Here is a 24,255-nt window from a genome sequence, read left to right as displayed (position 1 = left end):
CGTAGTAGGTGGTCTGTGATTTGCTTTTCTCCACACCCACATGTTGTGGACTTCACTTTGTAGCCCCATTTCTGAAGATTGGCTCTGCATCTCATGGTTCCAGAGTCCAGTCTGTTCCGTGCCTTCCAGGTTGCCCAGTATTCCGCATGCCCAGGAGGGAGTTTCTCATCTGATATCAGTCATGGATTGAAGTTCTGGTTTTTAAGCTGCCACTTTTGGATTCACTTGCTGAGGTGTTTCTGTGGGTATCTCAGTAGATCTTAAGAAGCTGCTTCTTGATTTAAGGCATTGGCGTGCTGGCTGATATCCGAACAGAGGATGGGCTGGAGATGTCACTGCCTCGGCTCTGTCATTATTGCTACTCCCTGATGGATGCCAGGTTGTGCAATACTGGCTAAACAGTATATTTTCTCCAGTGGTGTGGGGCATAGACATCCTGTGGTGAGATGTATTCCCCACTGGGCATGCGTATTCAACAACAGAGTAGCAAAGTGCAAGGACAGATGTCTTCGCTGTATCTGGTTATAATCCCCAGGTTTTACCAGTCAGCTTTCGTATGATATTATTTCTAGCACCCACTTTTTGCTTGATAGTCAGGCAGTGCTTCTTGTAAGTCAGAGCACAGTCCACAGTAACTCCAGGTATTTTGGTGTTTTGCAATGCTCCGGTGGGATTCTTTCCCAGGTCATCCTCAGAGCTCGAGATGCTTGTCTGTTATTAAGGTGAAAAGCACATGTCTGCATTTTAGATGGATTAGGAATCAGTTGGTTTTCCTGTAATATGCAGGAAGAACATCTAAATCTTTGGAGAGCTTCTGTTCAACTATTTCAAAGCTCCTTACTTGGATGGTGATGGCATGATCATCAGCATAGATTAAACTCTCTGTCCCTTCTGGCAATGGTTGATCATTAGTGTAAATTGTAAACATTGATGGAGCAAGCACGCTCCCCTGAGGCAGGCCGTTCTTCTGTTTTCACCATCTGCTTCTCTAGCCCTTCTTTGTAGATGGTTGATTCTCTCACATCAGAAGCAACTTGCATTATGTAACCATACACAGTATATAAACATGCCTTTTTATTCTGCATATGAGTGTAGCAGGAAGTCTGTGAACAAATCCAAAGCATAGTCATTACTTTCATTGAGAAATCAAAGTTCTTTTTTTTCTTGGAAAAATAAAAAGATGATCAACTGCAAAAAAATTAAAAAGGATATTCTCGCATCTTCTCACTAAACATATACCATGAAGGTGAACACTTAAATGACCCTAAATTTGATGCAGATGACTCCAATCCATTTGTTCTTATATTTTTATCTTTCATGGATGCCATGTTTTTTGGAAATTTGTTTAGACCAAATTAATGTCCTTTAAGTTTGTAAGAAGAATTATATATCATGGGGTAACAAGATTTTAGAGATGGTTAGGTGAGCAGAGCCAAAGAAAGGTTGGGATCCACTGCTTTAGATGTTTGAGAGTTTCTCTGCCAACAGTGATCTTTCCTTCTTCTAAAACACATGAAACTTTTGATGTAATTCAACGTTCTCTAACCAGATACTCCCCTGAAGTGTTGGCCTATAACTCCCATTACATGTGGTTATTAGTCATTGCTTACTGGGAATGCTGGGAGTTGTTAGTCCTAGTGACAGGAGACAAAGGGCATGTCTACAATGTAGAATTAAGACAGTTTGAGCCAACTAGAACTGCCATGGCTCAGTGCTATGGATTTTAGTTTTACAGTACACTGACACTCTTTGAAAGAGAAGTTGAAAATACTTGCAAAACTACAACTCCCATGATTTCATACCATTGAGCCATGGCAGTTCAAGTGGGGTCATAGTGCAGTGTTTCTAAAGTCTAGGTTCATCTAAAGTGATACTCGAAGCAACCACAACATCTACTGGGAGCCAGAAGGGGCAAAACCACTAAACAGGAAATAAGAATATGTAAACATGATAGTAAATGTAGTATTGTAGAAAATATAAAGGACACAGAAGTCTACATGCATGACAGAACTCTTGGGTCTTTGCCCCTTCTAGTTCCCTGTTGGTGTTTTGGAATTCATAGTCCAACACGTTTGGAGAAGGATGCTCCAGTTTGTTTAACAATGGGAAGGTTGTTAAGGCAACACATACATTCCAATCTAAAGGTGGGCTGAGATGCTCCATATTTGGGTCCACTGCATTCATCTCTCTTTCCCTACACATGTAACTTTGATGTAGGAATGTATAATAATTAGAAATCCTCTGCAGACGATACCCAAATCAGTGAGTGCTCCTGTCCCATCATATACAGTAGTGCAATAAAAGGGTGTCTCTTCTAGGAAATGGCCAAATTCAAGCTTTTTATTTTGGAATGGGAAGCATTTTTAAGCTGTGGATAGCTGAATCTGTGGATAAGGAAGGATGACTGTACTTGGTTTTAGAAGGGGAACTGACAGTGCATTGGATTGTGTCATGGCATAAAGCTGTTTCTTTTTCTTTAGGCTTTTGAGCCATTGTATGGTTAGTAAGCAGGTTTTGAGTGGGTCCAAATGGTGCCACTTTTGCCCTATTTCAACAAAGATTTGAAACCAAAAGGTTTCTACAGTAATGAGTGTCAATGCCCATATTGTCTGGAGTTAAGATTTTTAATGAGTTGAACTTAAGTTAGGTTTTGAATTTATTATAATGTGCAGGATGAGGAATTATAATAAGTACAGCAACTTGAAGGATAAGACCCCCCAAAAAGCATTATTTGCAGTCTGGAATTATTTTGAACACAGCTCTTTGCAAAATAGATTCACTATTTTTCTTTTTTCTTTTCCCCTCCACTGATTTAGGTTTCCATCGAAAAAGAAAAGTGGGTTAGATATAGAAAATGAAATACTATCCTCTCAGTAAAACTGAATAATTAAACCTTGACCGTCAGTAATGTGTTTCTCATGCAGCCTAGTCATAACCTTAATTGAAGCAATTGATTATACAGATCAGAACTGGAAAATATGGGAATTGTATTTGGTGGTTTTTCCCACTTGCTGTTTTTGGTGATGGCAGAGTTGCAATAGAGTAATATCTTCAGGAATACAAGTAACTCGTACCTATAATGGATTGTTGCTAACAAGGGAAGGCATATGCAAGAAAAGCATATATTGCCACCCACATTGTATAATTATTGATGGTTTACATAATAATTAAAAACTGTTTTTAATAGATTTTGTTGTTTCATTTAGAAAAAATGAAGTAAACGAGAACGTGGAAATGTTCTATTTAGTTGTTGGGTGATTTTTTTTTCTTTTTTGCCGTTAGTGTTTTTTTTCCTTGCACCCAAAGATGGATCCTGAAGGCATTTGGGATAAAGCTTTCCTCTTCCTGCTGCTTATTCTTCCCTACAGCTGTTCAGTTTCTGGCGCTAGGCTGCAGTAAAGCTCTGAATCTGGGTCAGTGTGTCACACCCACCGGAGGAGGAGGAGCAGGACCTGAAAGAGAGTCCTGTGACCAGCAGCATGGAGAAGACTTTGCTGCTGTGTTTAAGAAGACAATGCCACCAACCACTTTGGATGAGTTTGTGTAGCCAGACAGGAAATGGTTGGATTTGTGCATTGTCAGTATTCAGAGGAAGAGATAGTGAGGGGACGGCATGACTGAAAATTGCAGGCACCCCCCAAGTTACGAACAAAATTATTTATCATGTTAGAAGCGAATTGAGAAGACAGTTATAATGTACACCCCCCCCCCCCCAACAAACAAAGTTAAACACTTGGCATTATACTAAATGTCCTTTGACCAGAAGTTGGCCACCTTGAGTGCTTCTGGTGTTGCTGTAAGAAGGTCCTCCAGTGTGCATGTGGCAGGGCTCAGGCTGCATTGCAGTAGGTGGTCTGTAGTTTACTCTTCTCCTCATTTGCATGTCATGGACTCCACTTAGTAGCCTTATTTCTTAAGATTGGCTCTGCATCTTGTGGTGCCAGAGTGCAGTCTATTCAGCGCCTTCCAAGTTGCTCAGCCTTATGGGTGCCCAGGGGAGAGTTTCTCATCCAGTTTCAGCCACTGATTGAGGTTCTGGTTTTTAGCTTGCCACTTTTGGAGTCTCACTTGCTGAGGTGTTCCTGCAAGTATCTCTGTAGATCTTAGGAAGCTTTTTCAATGCCTTGGTCCTTTCACTACACAGGCTGCTACTTTCCACTTTCCAATGGATGTCAGCTGGTGCGATACCAGCTAAACAGTGTAATTTTTCCAGTGGTGTTGGGCATAGAGGTCCTGTGATAATGTGGTATGTGTCATTAAGAGCCACATCCACTGTTTTAATGTGGTGAGATGTTTTCCACACTAGGCATGCATATTCAGCAGCAGAGTAGCAAAGCCCAAGGGCAGATGTCTTCACTGTGTCTAATTTTGACCCCCAGGTTGTGCCAGTCAGCTTTCGTATGATACAGTATTTCTAGCACCCAGTTTTTGCTTGATATTTAAGCAGTGCTTCTTATAAGTCAGAACACGGTCCACAATAACTCCCAGGTATGTTGGTGTGCTGCAATGTTTTAGTGGGATTTCTTCCCAGGTAATCCTCAAAACTCTAGATTCCTGTCTGCTCTTAAGGTGAAAAGCACATGTCTGCATTTTAGATGGATTAGGAATCAGCTGTTTTTCCCTGTAATAGGCAGTAAGAGCCCCTAAAGCTTTGGAGAGCTTCTGTTTGACCCTTTCAAAACTCCCTGCTTGAGCAGTGATGGCACGATTGTCAGTATAGATGAAACTCTCTGTTCCTTCTGGCAGTGGCTGATTATTTGTGTAAATGTTAAACATTGATGGAGCAAGCACAGATCCCTGAAACAGGCTGTTCTTCTGTCTTCACCATCTGCTTCTCTGACCCTGAACAAGATAGGTTCTGTAGGTTTCTTCTTAGGTTGAATTTCTATGTCAGTTGGAACAGGTACCTTTTTAAAGTGTAACTCCAGCCAAATACACACATACACCCCCCCCCCCCTTTTGGGTGGCATATGGAAGTGTTAACACCTCTGTGGTGTTTCCTTTGCTGTCTGTGCCCCTGTTCAAAAAACTTCACCTCATTTTCTGTCCCTGCGAGAACTGGATTTTGGAAATGCTGACTTATTGTGGAAACAAGGATTGGGGATAAAGCTTCAATTGAGACCTCTTTCTCTGTGAAAATAATTATTTCATGAGTGAATTTCCCTCCCTTCCAAGTGGCAGATTTCTCACTTCCCATTCTTAACTAGGAGTCATTTGTAACTGCCTTGCACAGATATACATCTATAGGAAGAGGTTACTGGGGACCTGCTTATGCAAACCCATGGGATCAGTTTCAGCACCTGTTTGCTATAACTTTTCTTTCTTTTCAAAAATATAACAATGGCAAAGGTGTTTCTTATACAGGCAGTGCCTGAGTTACAAGCATTCGAATTACAAAAGACTCCTAATTAAGAATGGGGGTGAGACAACAGGAAGTGAGAGATATCTCCTCCTCAGAAGGGAAATTCATTCCTGGAAGATTAATTAATGGGGGAAAAGGTGTCTCAACTGAAGCTTTATCATCAATCCTTGTTTCCACAACAAGCCAAATTTTTCAAAATACCAATTCTCACAGGGACAGAAAGTGAGGTGAAACTTTCTGAACAGGGGCACAGACAGCAAAGAAAAAAACCACAGGGGTGTTCGCCCTTCCCAATGCAATCCAAAGTTGTATATAGAGAGATCTGAAGAACAAACCCACAGAAACTATCTTTCCTGTAAAATGGGTGCTGCCTGTATACCTAAGCTCTGTTTTATATCATAAAGCTGTTTGTATGTGCTTGTGGCATTTCACCACTGAATCTATATAAGCAAAACTGTTTTGCACCATGTGAAGCAAACATGTGCACAGGAAGAGAACAGGAAAAGGAGATTGTGGAAGGAAAGGGAAGACTGTTCAAACACAGGTGAAAGAGTTAAGAGCGACACACTTGTAATTTCCAAGAGTTGGTTCGTCTTTAGGGAGAATGAATGAAAATAAGTCCAGTGAGCCCTACCTGAATTGGCTCTTTTATCCGAATGCACACTGTGCATTGTTTTGATGGACCTTATCTGATTCTCACTGACAGGATGTATTTTGATTTAGTTTGACTCACGGAAGCCTGCAAGGATGACCACTGTAACCCTGACTGCTGCATTTGTTGGTGAGACTTGGGTGGCTAAGAGTTACTTGGGAAAGCAAATTTTAAAAATGTGCAAGATTTAACGAGTATGTGGTGGCATTGATGTTGGGAGAAGGCAGTATTTTGTGATCATAATTTTGCTGTTGAGACTGCATCAAGTTTTTGTTTGCTAGTAAATGTACTAGGGACTGCAAAACCCTTGACACAATATATTCTCTGGCTTGGAATGAAGATAATTCCATATCAGAAGCACAGGGGGGAACCTGCTTTGGGAGCACCATGGTAAGGCTCTGCTTCCTGCACCAGAAGTTGCTAAAGTATTAGGAAGGGATATCTATTTCCCTTTTTTGCAGACTTGTACCAAACTATGCATGTAAAGCCAGACTTGCAAACAGACTGTTGTTGTTTATGCAAATCAGCAAATGGTGTTATTCAGTTGCCATAACCCGATGTTGCATCACTGTACTTTTTAAAATACATACTAGTTTGGGTATCCGACATTTCCTGGGTTATTTGAAAAAGTCATTTTTTTAAAAAATTACAAAATGCATAAGGTTGTGGGTGAACTACAACTCACATCATGCCAGGTCAACCCCCTGAAACTCCAGTAGTTAAATGTTGGGCAAGTTTCCTCTAGATGCATCATTGGTGGGGTTTAGTGTGATCTCTGGCTGCAGGATAAACTACGGCTCCCATCATGGTGAGTCAGTTCCCTCAAAGCCCTCCAGTAGGTTCAGTTGGTCATAGGGGTTCTGTGTGCCAAATTTGGTTCAGATCCATCATTGGTGATAGTTACAGTGTCTCTGGATGTAAGTGAACTACAACTTCCAGAAATGAAGGTCAGTTCCCCCCAAAGCCCTCCAGTATTTTCAGTTGGTGGGGTCCGTGTGGCAGCAGGGTAAACTACAACTTCTATCATGGTGAGTCAGTCCCCTCAAACCCCTACAGTAGATTCAGTTTGTCTTGGGGTTCTTCATGCCAAGTTTGGTCTCGGGCTATTCTCAGTGGTGGTCACAGTGTCTCTGGATGTAGGTGAACTACAACTCCTATAAATCCACCCAAATACCAATGGTATCTTTTTGTTGGTCATGAGAGCTCTGTGTGCCAAGTTAGGTCCAGGACCATCATTGGTGGGGTCCAGAGTGTTGTTTTCATAGAATCATAGAATCATAGAGTTGGAAGAGACCTCATGGGCCATCCAGTCCAACCCCCTGCCAAGAAGCAGGAATATTGCATTCAAATCACCCCTGACAAATGGCCATCCAGCCTCTGCTTAAAAGCTTCCAAAGAAGGAGCCTCCACCACACTCCGGGGCAGAGAGTTCCACTGCTGAACGGCTCTCACAGTCAGGAAGTTCTTCCTAATGTTCAGATGGAATCTCCTCTCTTGTAGTTTGAAGCCATTGTTCCGTGTCCTAGTCTCCAAGGAAGCAGAAAACAAGCTTGCTCCCTCCTCCCTGTGGCTTCCTCTCACATATTTATACATGGCTATCATATCTCCTCTCAGCCTTCTCTTCTTCAGGCTAAACATGCCCAGTTCCCTAAGCCGCTCCTCATAGGGCTTGTTCTCCAGACCCTTGATCATTTTAGTCGCCCTCCTCTGGACACTTTCCAGCTTGTCAACATCTCTCTTGAATTGTGGTGCCCAGAATTGGACACAATATTCCAGATGTGGTCTAACCAAAGCAGAATAGAGGGGTAGCATTACTTCCTTAGATCTAGACACTATGCTTCTATTGATGCAGGCCAAAATCCCATTGGCTTTTTTTGCCGCCACATCACATTGTTGGCTCATGTTTAACTTGTTGTCCACGAGGACTCCAAGATCTTTTTCACACGTACTGCTCTCGAGCCAGGCGTCCCCCATTCTGTATCTTTGCATTTCATTTTTTCTGCCAAAGTGGAGTATCTTGCATTTGTCACTGTTGAACTTCATTTTGTTAGTTTTGGCCCATCTCTCTAATCTGTCAAGATCGTTTTGAATTCTGCTCCTGTCCTCTGGACTATTGGCTATCCCTCCCAATTTGGTATCGTCTGCAAACTTGATGATCATGCCTTCTAGCCCTTCATCTAAGTCATTAATAAAGATGTTGAACAGGACCGGGCCCAGGACGGAGCCCTGCGGCACTCCGCTCGTCACTTCTTTCCAAGATGAAGAGGAAGCATTAGTGAGCACTCTCTGTGTTCGTCCACTTAACCAATTACAGATCCACCTCACCGTAGTTTTGCCTAGCCCACATTGGACTAGTTTCCTTGCCAGAAGGTCATGGGGGACCTTGTCGAAGGCCTTACTGAAATCCAGGTACGCTACATCCACGGCATTCCCCGCATCTACCCAGCTTGTAGCTCTATCGAAGAAAGAGATCAGATTAGTCTGGCATGACTTGTTTTTGATAAATCCATGTTGACTATTAGCGATGACTGCATTTGTTTCTAAGTGTTTGCAGACCACTTCCTTAACAATCTTTTCCAGAATCTTGCCCAGTATCGACGTGAAGCTGACCGGACGGTAGTTGTTTGGGTCGTCCTTTTTTCCCTTCTTGAAGATTGGGACCACATTGGCCCTCCTCCAATCTGCTGGAACTTCTCCCGTTCTCCAAGAACTCTCAAAGATGGTTGCCAATGGTTCCGAAATGACTTCCGCTAGTTCCTTCAATACTCTGGGGTGTAGTTGATCTGGCCCTGGGGACTTGAACTCATTAAGAGCGGCCAGGTATTCCTGGACGACTTCTTTCCCAATTTGGGGTTGGCTGTCCTCCAATCCCTCATCCACTCCATCTTGCTGAGGTTGAAGACTCTCTTTTTGTGAGAAGACCGAGGCAAAGAAGGCATTAAGTAGTTCTGCCTTTTCCCTATCCCCTGTCAGCATTGCCCCATCTTCTCCTCGAAGAGGTCCTATCGCCTCCTTGTTTTTCCTTTTTCTACTGACATAAGAATAGAAGCCCTTTTTATTGTTTTTAATGTCCCTGGCAAGTCTGAGCTCGTTTTTTGCTTTAGCCTTGCGGACCTTTTCCCTACAGGTGTTGGCTATTTGTTTGAATTCTTCTTTGGTGATTTCTCCCTTTTTCCACTTCTTGTGCATGTCTCTTTTGTATCTTAGCACAGTTAGAAGTTCTTTGGACATCCATTCTGGCTTTTTTGCACTTGTCCTATTTTTTCTCTTTGTTGGCACGGTTTGCAATTGCGCCTTGAGTATTTCACTCTTGAGAAATTCCCATCCATCCGTAGCTCCCTTGTCTTTTAGTATCTGTGTCCACTGAATGCTGCTCAGCGTTTCCTTCATTTTTTGGAAATCAGCTCTCCTAAAGTCCAAAATGCGGGTTTGACTTGTCTTAGTTTCGGCCTTCCTTTGTACCTCAAATTGCAGGAGCACATGGTCACTTGCCCCTAAGGATCCTACCACTTCGACCGCATCGATCAGGTCCTCCGCATTTGTTAGGATGAGATCAAGAGTAGCCAATCCCCTTGTTGCCTCTTCTACCTTCTGGACCATGAAATTGTCTGCAAGGCAAGCGAGGAATTTGTTGGACCTTGTACTCTTGGCCGAGTTTGTTTTCCAGCAAATATCGGGATAGTTGAAATCGCCCATGACTACTACATCTCTTTTCTGTGTTTTATTGCAGGTGAACTATAAATCCCAATATCTACAGTGGCTATGAATCAAGGTGAATCCCCCCCAAACCTCTCCAGTATTTTTCTTAGTTAATTGGGGTTTTGTGTGCCAAATGTGGTCCAGGTCCGTGGTCAGTGGGTGTCACAGTGCTCTGACTTGTTGCAGGGTGAACGTCAATCATGTGGTGTCAATCCCCCAAACTCCTCCAGTATGTTTACTTGCTGATTAGTTCTGCTCTGTTTGTTGTGCAGACAAAGTTGAAAAGAGTAGGAAAGGGTTAAGGGAGAGGCAGTGAGTGGGATCATGTAAATTCCACACCAGTGGAGATTGTAAGGAACACTGGGATGTCTGTGGTGGAGGAATCATGCAAAATCTAGGATGAAATTGTCCCTGAATGAAAACATTTCTTGGGTGGTGAACAGTGTGGTGTTTGGGGAGGACATTGGCAAGGTTTGGGCTACATATTCATGGCGCTCCCTATAACCTGAAATGTAATTGTAGGGAGTGCTTTTGGTGGCTCCTTAGCGCTGTGGGCAAAGCTGTTTGTGGCAGCGGGAGTCTGTTTGGTGCACCCCAGCCACACACAAAAAACGGAGGACCAAAGGTTGGGAACCACTGAACTAGAGGAAGAGAAATGTGAGCATTAACTTTTCCCCTCCTCTTCTTCACAGCGATTCTATACTTAGCTGTTGTAATGAGATTAATTAGGTGAATTAGTTGACCATTTCTCACAGTTAGCTCTATCTGTGGAGCCTGGAAAGAGGTTCTCTGATCCTGCAGAAAGGTACACTTCTTGCTGGCTTATTTTTTATTCTTCTTGATGCAAAATTCATTCACCCTTCCCTTTCTGGCATATGAGGTGCTATCAACTGAGATTGCCTCTAACTTGTCCATAGAGATCATTTAACCGAGAGAAAGAAGTTGGCAGCATAAGCTTTCCAAGACTCAAGTCTACTTCATCAGATATGACTTCTTTGTCTTGGTTAGTCTCAAAGGTGCTACAACATCAATTTGCCTGCTGATCCAAACTAAAAAGGCTATGGCTTATTATTCAGAGGTAGAGATATTTCCTTTCATTGTCTGGATGTTATGGAATCCACAATGATTGGGTTCCTTCCCTGCCTCCTTTAGATACCTGACTCTCTTGGGTTGTAAAAGATAAAGAGTTTTTCACATGCGAGACTGATTTTGAATAGTGCTCCCACTGTTATTTTAGGAAAATTGTGTGATTGGGGCATTGCTGCACATCTGACTTAAATTGTGATGCAGGAAGTGATTCCAAAGTCCTCTGCTGCCCTCTGTTGATATTTCAAGCATGTAACTGGTTACCTTGCAAACGCTATTCTTTGTTTCTTTGCAATAGTTGAAGATAGTTGAACTGAGATGATGAACTAAAAGATGAATTGCCATCCCTATAGTCTCTCTTTTTGGCACGATAAGGGCATTCCCAGGAGTCTGCAGGGTCTACAAAAATATAATTTAAGCTCTTTTGTTGCCTTGGGACCACACTTTACGCAGTCCTTTCAGAGGCTTTAAGTCCACACTGCCAGTATAATGGAGGGTGAACTAGATTATATGGCAGTGTAGACTCATGTAATCCAGTTTATTTATTTATTTCGAGTACTTCTACCCCGCCCTTCTCAACCCCCTAGGAGGGACTCAGGGCGGCTTACAACCGGCACAATTCGATGCCAACAATTCAACAAGTAAAATACATAGCAGCAGTAATCACAAATAGTTAAAAACAATCAATTAACACAATAACAACTAAAAGAAAAGTCAATCTAGTGGCTAACATTCACCAAGTTCTGAAAATCCGTAAGTCCATTCAGCATTATCATAATCCTTTCCAAACTCTGGTCATCATTACCTTGTCAGTCTGCCTGATTACCCAAAGGCCTGGTCCCATATCCATGTTTTCAACTTCCTTCTGAAGGAAAGGAAGGATGTTGATGACCTAATTTCCCCGGGGAGTGAATTCCAAAAGCAGGGGGCCACCACTGAGAAGGCCCTGTCCCTCGTCCCACCAGTCTCACTTGTGATAAAGATGGGGCCAAGAGCAGGGCCTTCCCAGAAGATCTTAAAACTCCGAGGTGGGACATAGAAGAAGATACGTTCGGACAGGTACGCTGGGCCAGAACCGTTCAGTGCAGTTTACACTGAACTGCATTATATGCCAGCGTAGATGGGGCCCAAGAGGGGAATGTTCTTTGTATTAACAGTTTTCAATAGACTTGTGCACGGAATTTGTTTCTTCTGTTCCCTCAGTTTCTTTCGGCACCTGTGGTGCTTTGGGAGCTTGTAACGATAAGGGCCCTCCTGGTACAAAAACCTGCCTGACACTAAAACAAGGGGGAGCCGATCCCGGCTCCTCCTCTGCTTTTCGGAATCACAGTTTAATCTTCTTTATTAATCCCCCAGCAACCAAAAAGAAAACCCTCCTTCCCTGAAAATTACTACCAGGTACTTCTCCTCTTCTAGGAGATCATCACTCTTCCTTACCTGGAAGTGGGGAAGCTGCCTTAAAATTCATTGGAAAGAGTGCATAGCTGCTGGTGTGGTGCAGCCTGGGAGAGAAAGTGTGCGCACCTGCCTGCAGCCAAGCGCTTCCCCTCTAGAGTAAGAAACAGCTTTAGGAACTTGCCTCCTTGCCTTGGAAAGAATGCTTGTGGTGTGCAGGCCTGGGGAAGAAAGTGCCTGTGAGCGCCTTTCTAGAGTAGAAAGAAACAGGTAGGAGAATTCTCCTTAAAGCATGCTCCTGCCTGTCTGCCCGCATCTGAGCACCTCTCCTCTAAGAAACAACTTTAAGATCTTGCCTCTTTGCCTTGGAAACAGTGCATGTGGCATGCAGGCCCGGCATACACCTGCCTGCAGCCAAGTGTCTCTCCTCTAGAGTAAGAAACAGCTTTAATGCCTCAGAAAGAGTGAGTGTGGCGTGCAGCAGGCTTAGGAGAGAAAGCGCATGTGGCTGCCTCACCTCTAGAGTAAACAGAAATGGTGGGAAGGAGAGCATGGGAAGCTCCTCCCCCATAATGGGCCAAGAGAAAATGGATCTTTTGGCACCCCAGAGCGAAAACAGATCTCTGCCCTCCCGAATTTGGGAGGCTCCCAAAAATGGATCGGGGCCACCACCAAATAAATAAATAATACTTTATACTTTATTTATATACTGCTCCATCTCCCTGTGGGGACCCAGAGCAGTTCCCAGGTAACATCACAAAACATACGAAGTAAAAACAACATAACACAAGATTAACAAAACAAAATATAAGCATAAAAATTGTCACCATAACACACATATATTAAAAGTAATCCTGCTTGTTCAAGGCAATTTAAAAATTTAAAAGACCAGGCCAAGATTTGTGCAAGTCCAAAAATCCTAGGAGGCCTGAAAATTAAGTTCAATACTATGGCAGGCAACAATAATATTAGGTATGGGTCTGTGTCTGTTCATTCCGGGGCCGATTAGAGGAAATGATCTGGATAATTGGTAGGAAGAATAAGGCCGTATTTGACATATACGTGGGGCTGAGTTAGAACTGGTCATTTTCAAAGGCTTGTTGAAACCACCAGGTCTTCAAGTTCTTGCGAAAGGAGGGGAGGGATGGGGCCTGTCTTATTTCCTTTGGAAGGGTGTTCCAGAGGTGGGGGGCCACCACTGAGAAGGCCCTCTCTGTCGTCCCGACCAACTGCACTTGAGACAGTAGTGGGATCCAGAGGAGGGCCTCCCCGGAAGATCTTAGAGCTCGTGCCAGTTCATAGAAGGAGTTGCGATCACGGAGATAGGCAGGGCCTGAACCGTTTAGGGCTTTATAGGTCATGACCTGTACCTTGAATTTGGCTCAGCAACTTATCGGCAGCCAAGGAAGCTGTTTTAATAGAGGTGTCATATGCTCCCTATAGTTTGCTCCAGTAAGGAGCCTGGCTGCCGCCATTGTACCAGTTCAAACTTCCGGGCCGTCTTCAAGGGCAGCCCCACATAGAGCGCATTGCAATAGTCCAGTTCTTACATAATCAAGGCATGGACTACCCTGGCCAAGTCAGACTTCACGAGGTATGGTCGCAGCTGGTGCACAAGTTTGAGTTCTGCAAAGGCCCTCCCGGCCACCACTGACACCTGAGCATCAAGCGACAGCGTTGAGTCTAGGAGGAACCCCAAGCTACGGACCTGCACCTTCAGGGGGAGTGTAACCCCGTTGAGCACAGGCTGCCACCCAATACCCCGGTCGGCCCTGCAACTGACCAGGAGGACCTCTGTCTTGTCTGGATTAAGCTTCAACCTGTTAGCCCTCATCCAGTCCATCACAGCTGTCAGACACTGGTTCAAGGTCTGGGAGGCTTCCTTGGAATTCATTGGAAATGAGTAGTAGAGTTGGGTGTCATCTGTGTACACCCAGTGGTTTCATGTATATATTGAAAAGCATGGGGGACAGAATGGAACCTTTTGGGACCCCACAGGTCAAAGGCCGTGGTTCCAAACAGGTATCACCCAGCTTCACCAACTGGGAGCAACCCTCCAGGAAGGAGCGGAGCCATTGCAGTGCAATGCCCCCAAGACCCATTCCAGAGAGCCGCCCCAGAAGGATACCATGGTTGATGGTATCGAAAGCCGCTGAGATATCCAGGAGAACCAACAGGGACACACTCCCCCTGTCGAGCTCTCTTTGGAGGTCATCCACCAAGGCGACCAAAGCCGTCTCAGTACCATGGCCAGGTCTAAAACCAGACTGTGATGGATCTAGATAGTTGGTGTCATCCAAGAATCCCTGGAGTTGACAGGCAACCACCCACTCTAGAACCTTGTACAAGCCTAGATTTCAATTACTCATTAACCACTCTGGGAGCAGTTTTTCCGAGAGTGCTGGATATTTTGCCTGTAACAGTAACAATAGCAATTTTGTAAGTATCTCAGTGGTAACTTTTAGGTTAGTGTAATCCCAGTAGTGCTACAATTAAACAAGTGTTTCAGTTACGTTACATTATGTAACATGGTTTTTGTTCTTGGGTTATAGATGTCATTTCCTGATTGGTTCTATCGTAAAAACATTGAAAAAGTTTATTAAACTCAAGAAACTTTGTTTTGGCAGGAAGGACATCCTGCAGCACATTTTGCTATCGTTTCTCATTGAGTAACATCGTTTGTGGCAGCCACAAAAATGAGGTTTCTGGAGTTATAAGTACTGCACAATTAAACAAGAACCAAAACTTTCAAACCAAGAACACATTCCCCCCCCCCCCCCAAATCTTGTTACATAGTGTTATATCCGTAAGTAATTCAGTGATGTTCTGGATAACATTTTAACAGTTGTTTCCAACCAAGATGTATTTATTTCCTTTCTTAGCAAGATTTTGTTCCTCTTTGTCTAGTCTCAGAACGTTGCTCCGGAAAGGTTCAAAATCATACATGAAATTACGTTTTCTTCCTGGATTCATAATGCAGGTCATAAAGGAATGTAAAGGCATGTGGAAGTCTCGAGTAACTCTTTATTTACTTCTTTTCTTTGTGTGTGTGTTTTTTTTTACAGGCCAGGTTCTAAAAAGCCCGGCAAGATGGGGTCTGAAAACCCAAGTCCACAAAACCCCAGCTGCAAAATCATGACTTTCCGCCCAACGCTCGAGGAATTCCGTGATTTTGGGAAATACATTGCTTATATCGAATCCCAGGGAGCTCACAGAGCTGGACTGGCAAAGGTGAGTTGGTTTTGGGACTCACTGGTTGAATTGGGAGGAGGTCAGCAATGATTTCTCAAAGACAGTGGCAATTGGAGTCAAGAGCCAAGTGGTGTGGTCTCTCTTTGGCTAGACTCTCCAGTTTGGCTTTGACTCACTTGATGCTGCGAGCAAGGAAAAAGTTTAATAATTGAGGATGAAAGCCTGAAGCCTCCATGTTTGCATGCAGTTTCTATATTTTGTGATAAAATGTGTGTGTGTTCAATGTTTTGAACATAAGCCTCCTGGGGCACATGAACTGGGACAATGTTAGCATGACTGTGTGTTGCTGCTTCATTATTGAGGCTGATATATGCCTCAGTCTTGCACACAGGTAATGCATATGCGTACGCACACAGGGGACTGTTCACTGAAGAAGAGGTTAGTGTTAACTGATGAGGGACAAGGCCCTCATTTACGCAAGTCAATTACTGGTCTTTGTTACAGTTTCACAGGGGAATTTGGTATTGATGAAAACTTTCCAGGCTGTGTTCCCTTGTCTAGTGGAGTGGCAAATGAAGTTTATTCTGCCTGATCCCTTAGTCAGACTTTATTCTAATTTGATATCAACAATAAAGAAGGCAGGTAAAATAAATTGTATCTCTCCTTCTCTCTCTCTATACACACACACACACACACACACACACACACACACACACACACTAGCTTGGGTACCTGGCGCTGCCTGGGTTATTAGAAGACGGTATTTTTTATTTTACAAAATGCATATGGTTGTGGGTGAACTATAACTCACGTCATGCCAGGTTAACCCTGAGAAACTCCACCAGTACTTAAAATTTGTCATGTTAGGCAAGTTTGCTCTAGATGCATCATTGGTGGGGTTCAGTGTGCTCTCAAGATAAATTACAACTCTCACCATGGTGCGTCAGTCCCATCAAATCTATCCAGTACCGTCAGTTGGTCATGGGGGTTCAGTGTGCCAAGTTAGGTCCAGATCCATCATCATTGGACTGCAGAGTGCTTTTGATTGCAGGTGAACTATAAATCCCATTACCTACAACTCACAAATGTCAAGGCCAATCCCCCCCCCCCCACCCCAACAGGATTTAAATTTTGGCATATTGGGTATGTGTGCCAAATTTGGTGCAGATCCATCGTTGTTTGCATTCATAGTGCTCTCTAGATGTAGGTGAACTTTAATTTCTATAAGTCAAGGTGAATTTCCCCCAAAGCCCTCCTATATTTTTTGTTGGTTAGGGGGGTTCTGTGTGCCAAGTTAGGTCCAGGGCCATCGTTGGTGGGGTCCAGGATGCTCTTTTATTGCAGGTGAACTATAAATCCCAGTAACTACAACGGCTATGAATCAAGGTGAATTCCCCCCCCCCCCCAAGCCTCTCCAATATTTTTATTTCGTCATGGGGGTTCTGTGTGCCAAATGTGGTGCAGGTTCATTGTCAGTGGAGGTCACACTTCTCTGACTTGATGCAGGGTGAACTACAACTTCCATTATGTGGTGCCAATCCCCTAAACTCCTCCAGTATGTTTAGTTGCTGAAAGGGTTAAGGGAGAGGCAGTGGGCAGGATCATGCAAATTTCACACCAGTGGAGTGAGTCAGAAACACTGGGATATCTGTGGTGGAGGAAACACGTAAAATCTAGGATGAAATTGTCCCTGAATGAAAGCATTCCTTGGGTGGTGGGGAGTATGGTGTTTTGGGGGGGGGGGCATTGACAAGGGTTGGGCTACATGTTCACAGCACTTGCTATAACCTGAAATATCATTGGAGGGAGTTCTTTTGGTGGCTCCTCAGCACTGTGGGTTAAAGCTGTTTGTAGAAGTGGGAGCCCCAGCAACATACACATATATATATTTTATTGAGTATATAGATTTTAATGACTTCTTATATGTAACTCTTTAATCTGTTATGAAAATGAGGCACACAACATGTATGTACTCAGAAAGTGTAACAGTTGACAATCTAGTTTTAAAAATTAAGGTGCGCATTAGATTCAATGGCTTATTAGACTTGAGTCAGAATAGTCATTTTTGTGGCTTGGTGCCTTTTTAATCTATTGGTTTGTCCGGTCTGATTCTCTAATGCTGCCTGGCCAGGTGTCTTTAATCTTGATTTGCGGATTTCAGTGCTGCTGCTCAGTTTCCCAGGATTTCCCTGGAATGAATCCAGAGAGCTGGCCCTCTCTCAGTAGTGGACTCCACATGGCTTCTTTGATTACTGTGAAACAGATGGCTTGCTTTCCCCCCTGTTTGTTGTGTTGCACTGTCAGTAATAGCCACTTGCCAGCGCTCCCCAGGTAGCATCTGCTGCAGCTTCAGAAAGCTTGTTTCCTTCTTTCAAGCCAGAAATGCCTCTCTGTGTTTGTTGCAGAAGAAGTTGTTCAGTGTGCAGTTTGAACAGACACTGCTCTTGAGATAGAATGTATTGGAGGTGCGTTGGCAAGGACTAATGGAAGGAAAGTGAGCTAAAACTGACTTAGGAATCAGGCTGCTTCATGGGTCTTTCAGCAATGCTCAGAGATACTGCATTACCTCCTAGGAGCCAACCAGTTCCCAAAATCCAGTAATTCTTTTAATCCTAAATAGCAATTTTGAGGCACTTCATGTCTTCCTTCTTCATGTACTCCTGTACTGCTGTTCAAGCTTTTACTAGTTATACTTGCTTGCTTGTGGATTTATGCAGTACCTGGACATTGCCACCTCATAAAATATATGAGACATTTAGATTATTGTTTGGTTAACACCTGTTGCTAAACCTTCGTGGATTAAAATTCTTATTCCTGCTTTTTATATGTTTTTAAATGTGTTAAAATAAACTGTTTGCTTATATTCCTGGATTCTTGAGTGGTGCAGTGGTCATAGGTGTTTCTAAGCCTGGAGGGCAACAGAAACCAGTTAATGACCTGAAAGTATTTGATGGCTCATCTGAACAAATGACCCCATCATGAAGATGGTTTATTACTGTTTAATGTTATTTGGCTGGAGAACGGACTAGCATGCCAGCTTCACCCTGGCTCCCTTTTACAGAGTGAACAGAATGGAGTGTGTTTGTGGGTTTGTGCTTTTGAATTATGATGAGATCCTTCTTCCTTTCACCTCATCCCTCTCCGCCTTACAGGTGATTCCTCCAAAGGAGTGGAAGCCACGCAAGAACTATGACGATATCGACAACATGGTCATTCCTGCCCCCATTCAGCAAGTTGTGACGGGGCAGTCGGGCCTCTTTACTCAGTACAATATTCAGAAGAAACCCATGCTCGTTGGGGAATATCGTCGCTTGGCCAACAGCGAGAAGTATGCACTTGTTAGGACCGTGATGTGGTTTTACAATATATATGATTCTTCTTAATTTCCCTTGTTTGGTTGGTACTCTATTCTGCCCTCTATTGGCTGCATCTGGGGTTGGACAAATAAGGCCTACTAAGCATCTAGTCCTTCTTACATGCTGAAATATGTCTTTTGAGTCTTCCATATTGCCCCCTTCATAGCTGCTCACCTCTGAGTTACATGAAATCCATAATCTGGCAAGGCAGTGTCTTGTCAGCTGTGGAAGGATAGATGGCCTCTCCTATATAGGTTGTTCAAAGGCAGATTATATGAGTGTAGACTTATAGAATCCAGTTCAGTCTGTGTTATATGGCAGCGTAGATGGGGCATAAGTCTGCCCCCATTCACTGGGCCTAGGAGAGGACACTGGCTTCTTGTACAGGGTGAGGCAGCATGACTTCCTTTTTTCAAAACTTAATTAAACCCATTGTATGAATCAGATTTTTAAAAAAAATAATGTAGGCACATACTTAAGTTTTGTTTTACGTAGTTTTGAAGATGAAATTAGGTAGATCTATTAGGAAGATCCATTCTCCATACACTGAGTAAACCGATTTCTGGTGTTTGTCATGACTCTTGCCAGCATAGCAGGCATTATGTTGGCAATTTCTTCCTGGATGTTGGTCTTCAAATCTTGTAGGGTCCTTGGACGGTTCACATAAACACAGGATTTCAAAAAAACCCATAGAAAAAAATCACAAGGGGCCAAATCTGGAGAGCAGGCTGGCCACTCCAAATTTGCTTGAAAAGTAGGCCGCAACGGCAAAAGCACGCTCCTCACTGTTCCAACACATGATGGCGACTGAACTGTGTCAGGACGAAACTTTATACTCCTGCCTCTAGAATGAGACCACTAGCGCTCTGCTACATCTTCAGCCGACTGAATGGCGTGTATTTTAAAAAAGGAAGTTATGCTGCCTCACCTTGTATTAGGCAGACAAAGGCAAGCCAAGCCTTGCAGTTGTTTACCCAAAAATGCCATTTTGGCCACCCAGGAAAAATAAAAAAAATTGCATTATTTTGATAACTCTGTGATGCCAATAAAAGACAGTATCTGATACTGACAAATAATGACATGATTGCCAACTATATATTTATTTTTTTGATATTGACAAAGGCTATGGAGCAACACCAGGATTGTGTGGCCAATTCTTTTTGAACCTCCCCTTTCTCCTCAGGTACTGCACCCCTCGACATCAAGATTTTGATGACCTGGAACGCAAATACTGGAAGAACTTGACTTTCGTGTCTCCTATTTATGGGGCAGATATCAGTGGTTCCTTGTACGATGCTGTAAGTATATGAGGTTGAAGCCTGGTTACTTTTCAGACTTTGATTGCCATGTTTAAATATTGGAAAGGATGTTACAAGAAAGAAGGGGCGGTAAGACTAATAACAACTCTGTGATTCTATCATTGGTTTGAAATGGACTTTACTGTAGCAGGAGACTTGGAAGAATTTTAATTTTGCTGCTCCAACAGAACTATAGTTAGGTTGCTGTGAGTTTTCCAGGCTGTCCGGCCATGTTCCAGAAGCATTCTCTACTGACGTTTCTCCCACTTCTATGGCAGGCATCCTCAGAGGTTGTGAGGTCTGTTGGAAACTAGGCAAGTGAGGTTTATATGTCCTTGGAATGTCCAGGGTGGGAGAAAGAACTCTTGTCTATTGGAGGCAAGTGTGAATGTTGCTATCAGCCAGCTTGATTAGCATTGAATAGCCTTGCAGCTTCAAAGCCTGGTTGCTTCCTGTCTGGGGAATCCTTTCTTGGGAGGTGTTAGCTGGTCATGATTGTTTCCCTGTTTTTAAGTGTTGCTCTTTGTTTACTATCTTGATTTTAGAGTCTTTTTAATACTGGTAGCCAGATTTTGTTCATTTCCATGGTTTGCTCCTTTCTGTTGAAATTGTCCACATGCTTCTTGTGGATTTCAGTGGCTTCTCTGTGAAGTCTGATATGGTGGTTGTTAGAGTGGTGCAGCGTTTCTGTGTTCTCAAATAATATGCTGTGTCCAGGTTGGTTCATCAAGTGTTGTGCTGTGGCTGACTTCTGTAGGTGAACAAGTCTGCAGTGCCTTTCATGTTCTTTGTTTGGGCAATGCTGTTGCATTTGGTGGTCCCTATGGAGACTTGTCCCCAGTTGCATGGTATACAGCAGACTCCTTCAGGGTCAGAAGATCCCTCTTGTCCTTTGCTGAACATAGCATTTGTTGGATTTTCTTAGTTGGTCTGTAGATATTTGTATTTCTTCATCAACTTCCCTATATGGTTAGTGGTTCCTTTGATGTATGGGTAAGAACACTTTTCCTCTGGGTGGATCTTTGTCTTTCCTCTCGTGGCTTGCTCTTGGTCTTGCAGCTCTTCTATTCCTGTGGTGGAGTCTGCATTGGCCAGTAGAGCCCAGTTTAGGTGATTTAGTTCACCTTGGAGCAGGTGGGCTTTGCAGATTCTTTTAAAAGCTTTTAAAGTAAACTTATTTGTAACTTTAAATGTCAAACACTGCATCTTTGCCTCCTAAGCTCCAAAATTATTTTGCAGTCACACAATAATAATATAGGGTTGTTGTGTGTTTTCCGGGCTGTATGGCCATGTTCCAGAAGCATTCTCTCCTGACATTTCACCTGCATCTATAGCAGGCAACCTCAGAGGTTGTGAGGTCTGTTGGAAACTAGGAAATGGGAATGTCCAGGGTGGGAGAAAGAACTCTTTTTTGTTTGAGGTAGGTGTGAATGTAGCAATTGACCATCTTTATTAGCATTTAATGACCTAGCAGTATACTATATATTATTATAAACTACATAATAATATACTTTATATATATTCTGCCCTATCTCCCCGAGGGGACTCGGGGCGAATTACAGAACACATATACAGCAAACATTCAATGCTGATTATACATTTAACAAAGATAGGCAGTACATAAACAGAGGTAAAGGCTTCCCATCTTTTTCCATCTCCATCTGTCACTCCATCTTCCATGCCGAGGAGCTTTGTTGTCCTTAGACACTCTCCTGATTGAATTGCCAGCATGTCCACATGAGCGCCTTTTATTACCTCCCTATTTATCTATTCAGATTACTGTTTTTGAACTGCTAGGTGAGCAGAAGCTGGGCTGACGTTGTGAGCTCACCCCAACCTGGGCTTGAACTGTTGACCTTTTGATTGGCAATATTTTCTGCAGCTGGTGGTTTAACCCGTGGTGCTAAAGCCTGGCCCATGTTAAAGCCCGGCCACAACACTTCACCTTTCTGCTTGCTATGAGGTGGCTGCTCAGTCAAGTATCCTGTCTATATTTTTGGATGCTCTGCTAATTTTGGGATAATTCCATAACAACTGCAGGCAGGCCAACTTCTGTGCTGAAAAGGTCTCCCTTCTGACTGTCGTTTTCCCCCCATTATTTGGCCTATGTTAAATAGCTACTGAGCAACTTTGTCATTTGGTTCTTCTTTGAAGTAGATTTCCTCACAGTATTCTGAGGGTCATCATCATACATCAGAGGTGATCCCTCATGGCCCAAGAGTCTGATTGTCTTCCAACAGCAGAGAGTCCGGCAGTGACTTAGGAGACCTATTCTGGAGCCGCATGTTCTTTTGCAGTAGGGAGATACATTTCCAGATGGAAGGCAATCCCAGTAAAGGATTGCTTTCTCCCTCTTGGCATGTTTGTCCCTATCACCCTCTATTTGTGAACCTCTTCAAAACCCTCAATACCATTGGTCACTGCTGACTTCTACTTCGACACTTGAGGGCCAGGGTTTCCCAGTTCTCTCTCTCGGTGTTTATGCCACATTTTTAAAGGTTTGCTTTAAGCCCATGTTTCAATCCCTTTTGCTGTCTACCAGCATTCCATTTTTTGTTTTTGACCTGAGAGTAAAGCAACTGCTTTGGGAGACAATGATTGGGGCCTTCGGACAACGGAGCATTCGGTCCAGAGAAACAGACGATGGAGGATCATCACTTTGATATCGCGGTCTTTGCTTTAATGTTTGTCTGCCTGTCTTCTTCCCAAAAGATTGGCAGGATTTTTCATAGGCAACATTGATGGACTTTTTCCCAAAGTTGAGAGGGACGTTTGTAGATGGTCCATGCTCTTTCTGTCAGATCTCCTGCCTATGAGTCCATTCCATGTCTTGTGTCCCCAAAGCTGGCCTGTTATGGCTTCTCAGTGTGTCTCTTTATCATGTAGTGTGCACCTGTAACAACCTGAGGAAGTAACCTTCCGACTGGAGTATTGTGTGGTTTCCAGGCTGTTCTAGCAGCATTTTGTCCTGACATTTTGCCTGTATCTATGACTGGCATCTTCAGTGGATCTGATGGTGGTAAAGCAAGTGGAGTATATATGCCTTTGGAATGTCCAGGGTGGGAGAAAAAACCAATATCTATTAATCAAGTGTGAAGGGTGCAATTAGCAAGCTTGATTTGCAAGTATTGAGTGGGATCCACCCACTAGGCATAGGAATGGGCAAACCCAGGCCCAGGGGCTGGATGTGACCCCTTTGGCCCTTGTCTCAGGCCCTCCTCTCTCACACCATTGTAATCTTTCTTCCCTCCCTCCCTCTCTCCTTCTCCCTCCCTCCCTCCTTCCCCTCCAGCCTTTCGTCTTTCTTTCCTCCCTCCTTCCCTCTCTCCCTATTTCTCCTTCCTCCTTCCCTTTTGTCTTTCCTTTCTTCTCTCTTTCCTCCCTCCCTTCCTTTTATTTTTCCTTCCTCCTCCCTTCCTACCTCCAATCTTTTCTTCCTCCCTCCGTCCCTTCTCTTTTTGCTTTCTCCTTCCTTCCCTTCCTTCCATCCTTGCCTTCCACCCCTTAGTACTTCATTCCTTTACTCACTTTTGTCTTCTCTTCCTTATGTCTTTCCTTCCGCCTTCCCTTCCTTCTTCAATCTTCCCTTCCTCCCTTCCTTCTCTTTTTGCTTCCTCCTTTCCTTTCTTCCTTCCATCCTTCCCTTCCACCCTTTTGTCTTTCCTTCCTTCTCACTTTCCTTCCTCCTTACTTACCTCCCTCCCTTCCATCCTTCTCTTCCTCCTTTTTGTCCTACCTTCTCATTTTGCTTCTTCCATTTATCCTTCCCTTTCATCCTTCCTTCCTTCCCTTTTGTTTTTCTTCCTTCCCTCTTTCCTCCCTCCTTCCCTCTCTCCCTCTTTCTCCTTCTTTCCTTCCTATCTTTTGTCCTTCCTTCTCTTTTTCTGTCATTCTTTCCCTCTTTCCTACCTCTCTCCCCCTTTCTACTTCCTCCCTTCCTCCCTCCCTTTTGTTTTTTCTTCCTTCCTCTCTCCTCCCCTTCCCTCTCTCCTTTTTCCTTCCATCCTTCCCTCCCTTTCATGCTTCCTTCCCTCTTTCCTCCCTCCCCCCCTTTCTCCTTCGTCCATTCCCTTTTGTCTTTCCTTCCTTCCCTCTTTCCTCTCTCCTTCCCTCTCTCCCTCTTTCTCTTTCCATACTTCCCTTCCTCCCTTTCATCCTTCCTTCTCTTTTTCCTTCTTTCCCTTCCACCCTATCGTCCTTCCTTCCTTCTCTCTT

The 24,255-nt window shown here is 43.6% G+C and overlaps 1 protein-coding gene across 2 annotated transcripts in view; it reads left to right on the top strand.

Annotated features, from left to right (window-relative positions):
- KDM4B (lysine demethylase 4B) overlaps positions 1 to 24,255 on the top strand; it is a 228,728-nt gene that overhangs the window by 6,610 nt on the left and 197,863 nt on the right. For both annotated transcript variants that reach the window (XM_060784971.2, XM_060784972.2), the window contains exons 2-4: positions 15,260 to 15,425; positions 18,539 to 18,714; positions 19,926 to 20,040. In XM_060784971.2, coding sequence (XP_060640954.2) covers positions 15,285 to 15,425; positions 18,539 to 18,714; positions 19,926 to 20,040 — 432 coding nt within the window. In that variant the 5' untranslated portion in view covers positions 15,260 to 15,284. The remainder of the gene's footprint in view (positions 1 to 15,259; positions 15,426 to 18,538; positions 18,715 to 19,925; positions 20,041 to 24,255) is intronic.

This window comes from Anolis sagrei, chromosome X, assembly GCF_037176765.1.
Source record: "Anolis sagrei isolate rAnoSag1 chromosome X, rAnoSag1.mat, whole genome shotgun sequence".
Lineage (NCBI taxonomy): Eukaryota > Metazoa > Chordata > Lepidosauria > Squamata > Dactyloidae > Anolis > Anolis sagrei.
This window is presented reverse-complemented; position numbering and strand designations above follow the sequence as displayed.